This window comes from Cornus florida, unplaced genomic scaffold, assembly GCF_030987335.1.
Source record: "Cornus florida cultivar Cherokee Brave unplaced genomic scaffold, ASM3098733v1 CherokeeBrave_3.0.0_Hap2_Chr03, whole genome shotgun sequence".
Classification (NCBI taxonomy): domain Eukaryota; kingdom Viridiplantae; phylum Streptophyta; class Magnoliopsida; order Cornales; family Cornaceae; genus Cornus; species Cornus florida.
The window spans coordinates 36550328-36564888 of NW_026775573.1; the positions used below are offsets into that span (position 1 = coordinate 36550328).

The 14561-nt window shown below is 39.2% G+C and overlaps 2 protein-coding genes across 2 annotated transcripts in view; both read left to right on the forward strand.

Annotated features, from left to right (window-relative positions):
- LOC132301447 (uncharacterized) overlaps positions 1 to 3347 on the forward strand; it is a 57959-nt gene extending 54612 nt beyond the window's left edge. The window contains exons 2-3 of the mRNA XM_059798696.1: positions 2023 to 2310; positions 2376 to 3347. Coding sequence (XP_059654679.1) covers positions 2023 to 2310; positions 2376 to 3347 — 1260 coding nt within the window. The remainder of the gene's footprint in view (positions 1 to 2022; positions 2311 to 2375) is intronic.
- A 75-nt stretch (positions 3348 to 3422) lies between these two features.
- LOC132301448 (uncharacterized) lies at positions 3423 to 5330 on the forward strand. Its single transcript, XM_059798698.1, has 2 exons — positions 3423 to 4048; positions 4289 to 5330. Exons 1-2 carry the CDS (start codon positions 3423 to 3425, stop codon positions 5328 to 5330), a joined length of 1668 nt encoding a protein of 555 aa, XP_059654681.1.
- The last annotated feature ends 9231 nt before the right edge of the window (positions 5331 to 14561 follow it).

Consider the following 14561-nt stretch of genomic DNA (forward strand, 5'->3'; position numbering starts at 1 on the left):
GTCATTTTACGGTTCATCATAGGACGCACTAGCCTGAAAAATCAGGGCTGCCACAACACCTCATACATATCAAATAAGTCCTAGTAAATGTGCTCGTGCACACTTTGCACTACCCGATTTGGAAATAAACCCTTAAAGACTCGGATTTTCCTATTTTAGGCCAAAAATGCAATATATGAAACTAAAATGTGAAACCTAAAACAAAATGGTGTTTGACCGTTGGCCACACCTCATAAATGGTAAATGAATTCCAAAAGATAAATTTCATATACAATGCACACTCCGGTACAAAAATGACATGTTAAACATTTATTCACATTAATGGCAATATTCAACATTTACGAGTATACATGGATTTTAAATGAAGTTTAGCCCTTGGCCACATATCATATACATAGAATGAGTGTCAAAAAGTGTGCTTAGGCACACATTACAAGTTTTAAGGCAAAAATGACATTTTGGCCTAACTATACAATACAACTTAAAGAGTGAAACTCGAGCATTCTAACACTTGCATGTGAACAAGAATACATTTAAAAGAACTTCAACTCATCGAAACGTCCTAGGGATATTGTGCATCCCAAACCAAGGTATCCGTACCTGAAAACAACCCAATAACTTTGGGGTGAATAAACAAGTTACTCGTAGGGAATGAACATGCATAGACCTAACTGATGGATGTATAATTTAAATATCCATAATTAAGGGAAGATTGCTAAATTAACGCACTATTGAGATAGGCTCTGCAGATTACGATAAGGATTACAGATTGAGATAGGCTTTACAGATTACGATAAGGATTAAAGATTGTGATAAGGATTAAAGATTACGATGAGGATTAAGTCTACAGATTACAATAAGGTAATTCTACGTGACATCTTAACCTAAGCCCTATAAAAAAGGCGGGGTAATCAACGTTTGGAGGTACACAAAAAACCCTAACTCAAGTTCTTGATTTCTCTTAAGAGATTAGTTCGCACACTGACTTATTCGTCAGAGCCTACTCCACCGGTAACACACCGGTGCTTGTAGGATCACCTTTTCTTCTCTCTGTCCAGGAAGTTAGATCAGATTTGGGTTGCGCAGAATCCATCATCAACAGTTGGCGCCGTCTGTGGGAACGATTTTAGTTCTCTAAATAAAGTATGGTTCGATTGTGATCTGGTCTGGTTGCTGGCGAATACGAAGCGTTGCAAACTTCTGATCAAAGGGACTCGACGAGGCAACCCCCCGCCGTCCCAAACGATTAGGAACGCGTCACAGCGTTGGAACAATAGGTTTAAACCTTAAATAAGGGAATGAACCAATTAGTCCAGAAAAATTCAATGATTCTACAACACTTAGCCTACCTTAATGAGGTGGAGAATAATGAAGTACCCAATAATGACTCCTGTAGGATTGACAACAACGCTGAGCTTAGTCAAATAGGGGGTCAACAGAGAAGCCATCACCATCGGTCTCTTGAACGGAATAATACCAGGCTCCGTGCAGGTACCTCTGGTTGTGTTGGTGACAAGACTGAAGACGTCACTTATTTCAATCTGTAGATGCAAGATCTGAGAACTAGGGTCAAAGACGTCATGCAAGCAATGAAAGGGAAGGGCCAGGCCACAGTAAACGATTTGGTACAGAAGACCAACCTAGCATTTAGCCTCGCTGTTATGTTATGAGTTGTCCTCTACCTAGCAAATTTAAGATGCCAACTCTTGAGAGCTTCGATGGGACGTGGGACCCTCTCGATCATCTAGAGACCTACAAAGCTCTTATGTATTTGTAAGTCGTACCGGATGAGATTATGTACAGGGCTTTCCCTACCACACTAAAGGGTTGGGCTCGTTTTTGGTTTAATAAATTAAAGCCAGGCTCCATTGAAATCTTTAATGAGTTGAGCAAACAATTCATTGGACACTTCATCGCTGGGCAGAGGCATAGGAGACAACAACACACTTATTGAATGTGAAACAGCAGAAGGGAAAGCCTCTCCGTGGTTACATAAGTCGTTTTAACGCTGATATACTGCAGGTAGAAGAGGTGGACGACAAAGTTGCCCTCACAGCCTTTATGGGAGGACTACAGACTTCTAAGTTCCTATTTTCCTTATCAAAAGAAGCCCCTACAAGCATGACAGAGGTTATGGTTAGAGCGTGGAAGCACATGAACGCTGAGGATGCTATGAATGCACGAAAAAACAAAGATGATGAAGATAAGAGGTCGGAGAAGAAGAGGCCAGCACCTAACACTAGGGAGGAAAAGGAATCGAAGTACAAGAAATTCTCAAACAATCAGGCTGACAGATCGTCACGCCGCCCAGTGAGCCCAGGCAGGTATAATAACTATACCCCCTAAATACATCTGTAGAGCCAGTCTTTCTGCAGATTCAAGATGACGCATCATTGAAATGGCCGCCAAAGCTAAAAGCTGATCCAACAAAGAGGTCTCTAGGTAAATACTGTAGGTTTCACCGGGACCATGGACATAACACAGAAGATTGTTTCGACCTCAAAAACCAGATCGAGAACCTTGTTCGTAAAGGTCATTTACGCAAATTCACAACTAGAAATGGAAAAGGAGGCTCTAACCCAGCCCGGGAGGGCCAAGATGATCGCCCTCCTCAACACCAACCAATGGGTGAGATCAAAGTTATATCGGGTGGCTTCGCTGGTGGTGGTGAGACAAGTTCGGCTTGGAGGGCTCATGCTAGGAGAATTCGGAGTTTTTTAGAGGTGAATGAAGTTGGAATGACAAGTCCTCCAACAAAATTACCTCGAGTTGAGGAGCCGGTCATAACCTTTTCTGAAGAAGATGACAAAGGAATTCACCAGCCCCATGATGACCCTCTGGTAGTTTCCATGGTCGTTGCTAATTTCACTGTTCGACGAATACTGATAGACAATGGTAGCTCGGCTGACATACTATTTCTTAGGGCGTACGAGAAATTGAAAATTGGCCGAGAGAAGCTCCGACCCATGAAGTCACCACTGGTGGGATTTTCAGGTGACAAAGTATATCCGCTGGGGGCAGTTACCCTTCAAGTTACTGCAGGAGCCAATCCAAAGCAGGTCACTGTAATGGTGGACTTTGTAGTGGTGGACTGCCCATCATCATATAATTTTATCCTGGGGAGGACAACATTGAATGCCATGAAAGCAATCACGTCCACTTACCATCTCTTGATGCATTTCCCAACTGAATATGGTATGGGAGAGCTAAGAGGGGACCAAACAATAGCTCACGAATGTTATGTCGCCTCTCTCATAAAACAAAATCGCAAGAGGCATTTACGATTGAAGGGCTGGAAGGGAAAGATAGACCAGACTTTCATAGAGCAGAACCTACAGAAGAGCTAGAAGAGGTCATCCTTGGTGATGGTGAGCCCGAGAAAAAAGTGAGTATAGGGTCTTTACTCCCCCCAGGTATCAAAGATGAACTTACTCAATTCCTCAGGAAGAATCGAGACGTATTTGCATGAAGACATGCCGGGTATAGACCCCACTATCATGGAGCACCGCTTAAATGTAAATCCTGACTTTAAACGTGTCAGACAAAAGAGGAGGACTTTCGTTCCAGAAAGGAATCAGGCTATATCAGAAGAGGTGAAAAAGCTCTTAAAAGTCGACTTTATTCACGAGGTGTACTACCCCGACTGGCTGGAAAATGTGGTCTTAGTGAAGAAGGCAAATGGAAAGTGGAGGCTATGTGTAGATTTCACCGACCTTAACAAAGCTTGCCCGAATGACAGCTTTCCTCTCCCAAGAATCGATATGCTCGTTGAGGGAACGGCTGAACACGAACTATTAAGTTTCATGGATGCATATTTTGGATACAACCAGATATCTATGTACACCTCAGATAGAGAAAAAATGGCCTTCATCACTGATAGAGGTTTGTACTGTTACAAAGTAATGCTGTTTGGGCTCAAGAACGCTGGTGCAACATACCAAAGGCTAGTGAATGCAATGTTTAAACATCAAATTGGTAGAAACATGGAGGTATATGTTGATGACATGTTGGTGAAAAGCTTAAAAGCTGAAGACCATTTGACTGACCTGTAGGAGACCTTCGAGGTACTTAGGAGGCATAAGATGAAACTCAACCCCAGCAAGTGTGCCTTTGGGGTTTCCTCAGGAAAGTTCTTAGGATATATAGTAAGCAGAAGAGGAATTGAGGCCAATCCAGAGAAGATCCGAGCAGTCATTGACATGAGATCGCCAAGATCAACCAAGGATCTACAATGACTAACAGGGAAGATTGCTGCCTTGAGTAGGCTAATCTCTCGGTCAACTGACAGGTGTCTACCTTTCTTTCGTGTGCTAAGGAAGGCATTGAAATGGACCCCAGAGTGTAAGCAGGCGTTCAAAGAACTAAAGCAATACCTTAGTTCTCCCCTACTAGTGTCTCGAACCATACCGGGAGAGGAACTATACATATACCTTGCAGTCTCTACGACAGCTGTCAGTTCAGCTCTGATACGAGAAGAAGAAGGGGTTCAAAGGCCAGTATACTTCGTGAGCAGAACACTTAGGGGTGTGGAGGAAAGATATCCAAGGACGGAACAGTTGGCCTTTGCTTTAATTATGTCCACCAGGAAACTGAGACCATACTTTCAAGCGCATACGATAGTGGTCCTAATAGATCAACCCCTTCGACAGGTCTTACACAAGCCAGAAAGCTCTGGTCGACTGATGAAGTGGTCAGTAAAGTTAGAAGAGTTCGACATTCAGTATAAGCCAAGAACAGCAGTAAAAGCTCAGGTGTTGGCTGATTTCTTAGCTGAGTTTACCCCTCCAGAAGAGGAGAAACAACCCCAATTTTCGACAGAACCAGGTTTAAGTGAGCAGATGGGCCCAGAAGTAGTCTGGGACTTGTTCATGGATGGGTCATCTAATGTTCAGGTTAGCGGAGCCGGGCTTGTTCTTGTCTCCCCAGAGAGAGAAAGCATACAGTACGCACTTCGGTTTGGTTTCAAAGCAACCAACAACAAAGCAGAGTACGAAGCCTTGATAGCAGGATTAAAAGTGGCAACTGCCCTAGGGGTTGAGCAATTAAATATGTACACCGACTCCGAGCTGGTCGCTGGACAAGTTCAAGCGGAATATGAGGCACGAGACGAGAAGATAAAGAGTTACCTACAAAAGGTGAAGGAATTAAAGAATCACTTCCAAAGATTCTCAATTCATCAAATAACACGAGAAGAGAATGGGAAAGCAGACACTTTAGCCCGGCTAGCTACTGCATTGAACCTGAGATCAATAAGAATATACCACTGGAATATTTGGAAGAACCATCTATATCTCAAGAGAGACAAATTGAAGTGCAACAAGCGATATTGAGTGTGGAATGGGCAGATCCTATCATCAGATATATCAAGGATGGGGTGCTACCAACAGACCGAGCAGAAGCTCGAAAGGTCAAGATGCGGGCAGCTAGGTATACGCTTATCAAAGGGGTGCTCTACAAGAGAAGCTTCTCCATGCCGCATTTACGATGCGTTTCTAGCGAGGAAGCTGACTACATTTTAAGGGAGATCCACCTAGGAGTTTGTGGAAACCATGCTGGGGGTAGGTCACTTGCTAACAAGGCCATCCGACTAGGATACTATTGGCCCACCATGCAGAAAGATGCACTTGACTTCGTTAAAAAGTGCGACAAGTGTCAATGATTTGCCAACATCCCTAGACAACCATCAGAGGAGATGACTCCCATGTCAAGACCATACCTCTTTCCCCCTTAAAAGAATGAAGGGTCAGCTTCATCTTCTTCCCTCGTAAAAAGATGAGGGGTTAACTACTTCCCTTGTTAAAGGGTGAGCTGAGTGAAGCACATATAAACCTACTTCCCCTGTTAAAGGGTGACCTGGGTGAAGCTCGTATTAATCTACTTCCCTTGTTAAAGGGTGAGATGAGTGAAGCTCATAGTAATCTACTTCCCTCGTAAAAAGATGAGGGGTTGACTACTTCCCTTGTTAAAGGGTGAGCTGAGTGAAGCTCATAGTAATCTACTTCCCCTATTAAAGGGTGACCTGGGTGAAGCTCGTATTAATCTACTTCCCCTGTTAAAAGGTGACCTGGGTGAAGCTCGTATTAATCTACTTCCCTTGTTAAAGGGTGAGCTGAGTGAAGCTCATAGTAATCTACTTCCCTCGTTAAAAGGTGAGCTGGGTGAAGCTCATAGTAATTTACTTCCCTGATGAGTGAAGCTCATAGTAATCTACTTCCCTCGTTAAAAGGTGAGCTGGGTGAAGCTCATAGTAATCTACTTCCCCTGTTAAAGGGTGAGCTGAGTGAAGCTCGTATTCATCTACTTACCTTATTACGAGCTACGTGAAACTCGTCTTAATCTACTTTCCTTACTAAAGGGACGAGCCGACTAAAGATGTCAATAAAATCAAGTATAAAATAACGGTAGCATGCCAGCAGGGCAGCTTGCCAAATAATGGGAGCATGCCAGCAGGGCAGCTTACCAAATAATGGGAGCATGCCAGCAGGGCAGCTTGCCAAATAAAGGCAGCATGCCAGCAGGGCAGCTTACCAAATAATGGGAGCATGCCAGCAGGGCAGCTTGCCAAATAAAGGCAGCATGCCAGCAGGGTAGCTTGCCAAATAAAGGCAGTATGCCAGCAAGGCAGCTTACCAAATAAAGGCAGCATGCCAGCATGACAGCTTGCCAAATAAAAGCAGCATGTCAGCAGGGCAGCTTACCAAATAACTGCAGCATGCTGGCAGGGCAGCTTGCCAAATAACGGTAGCATGATAGCATAACAGCTTGCCAAATAAAGGCAGCATGCCAGCAGGGCAGCTTGCCAAATAAAAGCAGCATGCCTGCCAAATAAAGGCAGCATGCCAGCTTGCCAAATAACGACAGCATGCCAGCATGACAACTTGCCAAATAAAGGCAGCATGTCAGCAGGGCAGCTTGCCAAATAACGGCAGCATGCTGACAGAGCAGCTTGCCAAATAACGGCAGCATACTAGCATAACAGCTTGCCAAATAAAGGCAGCATGCCAGCAGGGCAACCTGCCAAATAACGGCAGCATGCCAGCAGGACAGCTTGCCACGGCAGCATGGCATAGCAGCTTGGCACATAACGGTAGACTACCAGCATGGCAGCTTGCCACATATACGAGCTGCCAATGTGGCACTACGACAAATATACAAGCTTGCCAATATACGACAAATATACGAGCTTGCCACATATATGAGCTGCCAATGTGATGCTATGACCTCTGACTGTATTCGCGAAATGACAATATAAGTCAGGCTAATGGACAAGGCTCTGCAATTCTAACTATATATTATTGTGTGATATTTTGGAATTAACGTTCCGGTGGTTTGACAAGCAATCCTCCGAAATGGGGGGCAACTGATGGATGTATAATTTAAATATCCATAATTAAGGGAAGATTGCTAAATTAACGCACTATTGAGATAGGCTCTGCAGATTACGATAAGGATTACAGATTGAGATAGGCTTTACAGATTACGATAAGGATTAAAGATTGTGATAGGGATTAAAGATTACGATGAGGATTAAGTCTACAGATTATAATAAGGTAATTCTACGTGACATCTTAACTTAAGCCCTATAAAAAAGGTGTGGTAATCAACGTTTGGAGGTACGCAAAAAACCCTAACTCAAGTTCTTGATTTCTCTTAAGAGATTAGTTCGCACACTGACTTATTCGTCAGAGCCTACTCCACCGGTAACACACCGGTGCTTGTAGGATCACCTTTTCTTCTCTCTATCCAGGAAGTTAGATCAGATCCGGGTTGCGCAGAATCCATCATCAACACTAACAATTTACAAGGTTTTCACATTAACGTGAAGCAATTCAAAAAGGTCATACCACCTAACGTCTATGTCAAAAATGGGACTAAGGGATCATCTCAAGCTATACTAGCAATTGAAATGAACTACGGCATACAAGTATACATGCTTAAGTATACTAAATAATGTCAGAGCATGTTATACGGCATACAAGCATACATTTTCAAATATACTAAGCCATATTAAAACAAGTTATGCAACGTCTAAGCATATCTACACAAGTATATATTACACCCACTATCAATTTAAGTGACTAAAACACTTAAAAATAAAATTAATTAAACTAATTAATTAATTTTCTCTAGATTCTTAAACAACTCCAAATGTCCTCAAATTAACATAAGTTAAAGAACATACCAAGGCCTATTTTAATATCACATTACCAGTTGATTTCATGCTAGCTACAACCATGTGAATTAAACTTTTATACAAGATAATTATTAAATAAAATTTGCAATTCTTATTCAAATAATTCTAATTTAATATATGTTAATAAACATACCAAGGCCTAAATTACTAGCATGTCACAATTTTAATTCCAACTATATACAATCATTAGAATTAAATCCTATACAAAAATAATAATTAAATTAAATTCTAATATTTGAACAAAAGCATGCATACAAGTTATATAAGCTTATAAAACAATCAATACAACTCAAATATAAACCTATGACATCCCCTATCTCATTTTAAGATGAAAATCTCAAATCCCCACCGAAATAAAACCGCTCTAAATCCTATGAAACTTCGGGGTGTTGTCGGAGATAACAAGGTGATCACACCAAAATCCTAACTTGGTTTCAAACCCGAACTCAAAAAATGGCCAAAACGGGATTCCAATCGGTTGGAATCGAAGGCCTCGGCGAGACGAACAATAAACACTACGGCATCACTTACATAAATTATACACTTGATTTGAAGAGGTGTTGGTTAGATTTAGTCACATGTTGACCACACAATATAAGCACTTGGATTTCCCACTAACATAGATTATACACTTGATTTGCTCCACAAGATCTGTACTACGAAAACAAGAAGACTCCTACAACACTATTAGCACAATGGTTAATTATTTATACCCTAAATAAATATATATGTGTATATATTGCACATGCACATAACTACAAACCTCTTACCTTAAAAAACAAAAAAAAACAAATAAACAAACAAATAAACAAACTTTAAACCTTTTACAGTAATTTTTCCTTTCTCTAGGTATTGTCATTAACCCATCAACCAATATTCATCTTAACCATTAGATATCTTTTTGTACAACGATGCTTTACTAATGTTAAGGGTAAAAAATGAACCCTAGAAGGAGGAGTCAATCGCGGCGGCCTCTTCAGCTCGATCTATAGCATGTATTGTCGGTAACTCAGCTTCACAACACAACTCTTTCTCTCTCTCTCTCTCTTTCTAATGAACCATCTCCATAGCATGAATCCGCCAACAACCTTCCACAACACAACTCTATCTTGTCTTTTTCTCTCTATTTATTGTTAAAATCTAGTAATGTAAAATATTTGTAGATAATAAAATCAGGTTTAATTTCAAATTCAAATTTTGTTCTTTATTTAATTGATAAAACCTTGAATATGTATGTGTTCTGCATTTTTTTCCCTTTTTTGTCAGCGATATTTTTCCGTCAGAGATGGAGATCGGCGGTTATGAATTTTTTTGATTAGGTGAGCTGTAACTGAGCCGAGCCTGAGTCTTCCTGCAAGAAGCACTACGCGTAATGCACAAAATTGTTGATGCGAAGAAGAATGCAAAGGTAGAGAACCAAAAGCTCTATACATATGATTTGAATTGGGATATTGTTGTCCTTTATTTTTTATTTTTTTTATTTTAGTTAAAGGGTAAGCTTGTATATAATAGGGAGAATTTACATGGTGCCCCATCTAGGGGAGAAAATACAATGATACTGCAAAACCAAAAAGGCTACCCCAATATGCAACCTCCACCCCAAAAGATACAGTATTTAACAGAGCCTCCAAAAGATACAACATTTAATATATTGTTGTACTTGCTGTTGCTATTGGTGTTCACTCTCCGAAAAAGGTAAGGGTAGACCTTAGCCCAAACCCCTTCCTTATCTAGGCCAGCCCGTAAGGCTCATGCTGGCTTGTTAAAAATTTAACGAACCGAGCCTGAGCCCGGTTAGGCCAAGCTCATCCGAGCACCTCTGTGAAGATGACGAGCTGAGCCCGAGCAACCCAAATTTCAGCTCGGCTCGGTTCATTTACAGCTCTACCTAAACCGCTAAAAAACTTAAAATTTTGTTCTTTCTTGAATCGATAAAACCTTGAAGATGTATGTGTTCTGTATTTTTTTTCCTTTTTTGTCAGCGATATTTTTCCCGTCAAAGATAGAGATCCACGGTTATAAATTTTTTTTATTAGGTGATCTGTAACCAAGCCCAAGCAATGATGAGCCGATCGAACCCGAGCAACCCAAAATTCGGCTTGACTCAGTTCATTTACAGCCCTACCTAAAACGCTAGAAGACTTCAAAATCCTGCTAGCTAGGTGGATTTGCAATTTTGAGATCTTACTGAGATGCGCACACACACACACACACACACACATATATATATATATATTGTACAAACTAACAAAAATGATGCCGTAGTATACTTGAACAAACAAGTGATTTCATTTTCATTCATAACCATCTAGAGTATATATAGACTGGTTAATCAATAACAAGCACACTAGCAAGCTTTTATTTAATATTACTTAAACGGTGCTTCAAGGAGATCACCATGAGTGATAACAACGACAACATAAAACACAACGCGGTGCTCAGAAACCCAAACCTGAACAAAAGCAACAGTGCAACACTCGAAAAACGTATACACACATATAGAATATCATTCTTGTGACAACCGCAACAACAAATAACAACTGCTGAAACACTAACTGCAATACGTAATATAGAAAACGTTAGGTAGCCGGTGGGTTGATTCTTCGTCATCATATATATATATATATATATATATATATATATATATATATATAGTGTAGGATGATAGCAGGATCGAGTACGGACCAACAAGCTGAAATGTTGTTATTGATCCCAACGAAGACAAAAGGCAATCTTCAATTTTCGAATTAGGGTCAAGAATATCTGGTTTTTTATGGTACCAGCTCTAACAGGAGTAACAAAGGAGTACATGTTGATGTTTCTGTTGTTGGTGATTGAAGATGTCTTTTGTGAGTTCATGGTGTTCTTAGGGTTTTGCTTGCTTAAGCAGAGAGAGAGAGAAGTTGATACGAGAGAGAAAAAGAGAGAAGCTGTGTGACCTAGTATGAGAGAGAGAAGCTGTGTGAGGAAAAAGAGAAGGGGGGGAATAGATAGTAACCAATACTATTATGCATGCCTAGTACCAACTAATTAGAGCATCGATCCCAACCCGCACAATTCGGATAATATGCAACTCTGTACCCAATGAGTTGGTTTTTTGTGCACATTATACACTTGTGGACCCCACTAATTTTTTTACATTTCATACTCCAAATCATCTGTAGGCGAAACGCAAACCTCTCCCAGAATATCTAAGATGCGAATACAACAAAGACGCGATAACATCGTATACAATATCTATCTATATATATATATATATTTCTGTGTAAAGTTAATAAAATAATTTTTATCTAGTTATATTGTTAATTAATTATTACTTCTATTTCTATAAAATAATCATAACAAATAATATTAGAGTTGAAAGTTCTCGCAGAATGAGTTTAAATAAATTATAGAAGAGTTATGTCTTTCTTATTGGGAGAGTTGTAAAGTTGAGCGAGCTTACCGCATTCAGTAAATTGCGACAGTAATATATTGTGTGAACAAACCATGAACCATATTAGTTTTAATATATTGTTGTAGTATTTCAATTCATCATTTTTATTAACCATAATTACATATTTTTTAGGTGTGGAAAGAAAATTAAAAGTGTTATATATATAGTTGGTACACTCCAATTGGTGGTATATATGAGACATTTTCCAACAACAATAATACAGTACAATTGTTAAAAATAAAAATAAAATTAATTTTTTTTAAAAAGTATTTTTATGTATATAAAAATGTATTATTAATATTATTATTGTCATATCCCCCACCGTATTTGTGTCGGTAAATTGTTTTGACATGCTCTGAGGTTTCGGTCAATGTCACTCAAATGTAAGTCAATGATTTTTTTAACAATGACACCCATGTGGTTTAAAATGTCAAATTTGCCTCTGATTATTTATTTAAATTAATTTACAAAATATCAGCCCTATTAATTAACGAAATTATTCTCACCATTAAGCCTCTTTCTCTACCCTAATCTCTAACTCCCCCCCCCCCCTATTTATTTATTTATTTTAGTACCTAACCCCCGACACTCCTTTTCTCTCTTCTCGATCTCTCTCATTCCCCTCGTTCTTACTCTGTGTATGTGTTTTTTTTTTTTTTTTTTTTTTTTTTTTTTTTGTGGGGGGGAGGGGGGAGGGGTGTAGATTGCAACCCTTGTCATTCTTCTAGTTGGTCGAGAAGCTAATACACCCTTTGGAATCGCTAAGTCAGCTACATAAATTCTTTCTCTAAGACATTCTATTATATGTAGGATGGCAATTTCCTCCAACCTGATGGGTTTTTGTCCCGCTCTACTCCTAATGGGATAGATATGAAAATATCTTTTATCCTATAACGGCGGATTTGGTATTTTAGATCATAACCCGAGCTAGGTTCGAGGCGAGGTCGGGGTCAGGTAGAATACCGCCTCCCTCTACCCTGATCGATTATTTAGTATTATTAATTATTATTATTATTATTATTACACACAACGCTAAATCTATATTAGACCTTGCCCTCTTTCTCTTCTAACGATTCTCTTCTCACCTCTTCCCCACACTGGTTCAACCCTACTTTTCCATAAACATCAACGATAAAGAGGACTGCAATTTTCAATGAGCAAGAAACCGGCGAGCTCCATAATCAAATCCCGGTGTTCTTTTTTTTTATAGCAAAAACTCCCTCTTTCCATTTCTTTCTTTCTAGCTCTAGCATCAGCCTATATCATTAAGGCCTATTAATTAACGAAACTATCATCATCATTAAGCATCTTTCTCTACCTTAATCTCTAACTCCCTTTTTTTTTTTAATTTATTTGGTTCATTTTAGTACCTAGCTGCTGACACTCCTTCTCTCTTCCTGATCTCTCTCTTTCGCCTCTTTCTTACTATGTTCTTTTTTCTTTTTTATAGTTGGTAAATTGCACCCCTTGTCATTCTTCTCGCTAGTCGAGGAGCTACCGGTGGCTGATGGAGGGAAACGAACTGGCGATGGAGGAGATAGCGACTAAGGCAAGTTAATTCATAGATTTTGGGGGGACAATGCTGCGGTGTAGTGGTTGTGGTAGTGTTGGATTTATGATTGAAATGAGTAAGTAAAGGAAAGTGGGTGTAAGAGGAGAGAAGAGAATTGGTGGGAATGGTGAGATAAAAACAGTTATTTTTCTGTTCTATTGTGGTGGTGGCTGCTAATGATGGAGTTTGGGTTGGAAATAACTGTTTTTTTTTTTTTGGTGGGTATGAGCTGGTCATGGCTATTTTTAAATTTTTTTTAATACAATGGTGGTGGTGGTTGTGGTGTTGTTTGGGTGTAGTTGTGGTGGTGTCTTGGTTATCGGTGTGCTTCAAAATTTTTATTTTTATTTTTTCTATTGCGGTGGTGGTGGTGGTTTGGATAACATCTGGGTGTGTTGTTGGTGATGTTGTCTTAGTGTGGTGGTGGTTCTGGTGGCGTTTGGGACGTATAAGTATGGGTTGGTTGTGGGTTTTTCCAAATATTTTTTCTACTGTCGCGTTTGGGTGGGGGTGATGGTGGTTATACTGGTGTACAGTTATCTGACTATATAAAAAAAATTTGATTTTCTATTTTCTTTTTCTTTTTTATTTTTATATTGTGGTGGTGGCTATAGTGGTATAAGTATTGTTATATATAAACTATATCTATATATATAGAGATATAAAGATGTTAGTTTGGTCTAGTAAATTCAGGTATGAGGTTACATTTGTAATTTCATGATTTAAATGGAGTTATTGACTAGTCAAAGGGTTAAAAGGTTAATTTCATATGGTTTAAAAGGTCTGGAGGAGGTGTCAATTCACATTTTTGAAACCTCAAGGTGTCAATGTAAAAAAAGCCATTAACCGTTCGCTAAGGGCGTTGACGCTAAGGGCGTTGACCAAAATCTTAAAGGGTGCCAGTATAATTTACCTTTTTTTTTATTTTATAAATGCCGTATTGCTATATTCATATCATATCGTATCTACACATCATAGTTCTATTTGTATTTCCTAGGTGTTATGATGCTAACATACCTTTTGTTAATTTTACTTAAAATTTGATGTTCAATACTTGTTTAATATGTGCTTGAAATAGCTATGACTCGTATGAATTGACAAAGTCAACCTTTTTTATTTTATTTGTTGTACCATCATGTCCTTATCATATCGTATTTACACACTCGTATTCGTGCTTCCTTTGTGCTATATATGATGCCATCATACATTTTGTTTTATTATTATTATTATTATTTGATACTCATGTAGACATGTGTTAACTGAAGTTTGAACTTTTGACCTCTCTTTGAAAATAAGAGTCTGGTACTGCTAGCCTATTAACCGTTAATTATTTATTTAAATATTTTTGTATCGAAAAGTATTGTTTTATTTAAATATTG

Bases quoted from the DNA above. Each gene is read 5' to 3' on its own strand.
- LOC132301448 (XM_059798698.1), top strand. From the start codon at position 3,423: ATGAACTTACTCAATTCCTCAGGAAGAATCGAGACGTATTTGCATGAA. The intron at 4,049-4,288 runs GTAGGAGACCTT...GTCAACTGACAG, and splicing joins GAAGACCATTTGACTGACCT to GTGTCTACCTTTCTTTCGTG.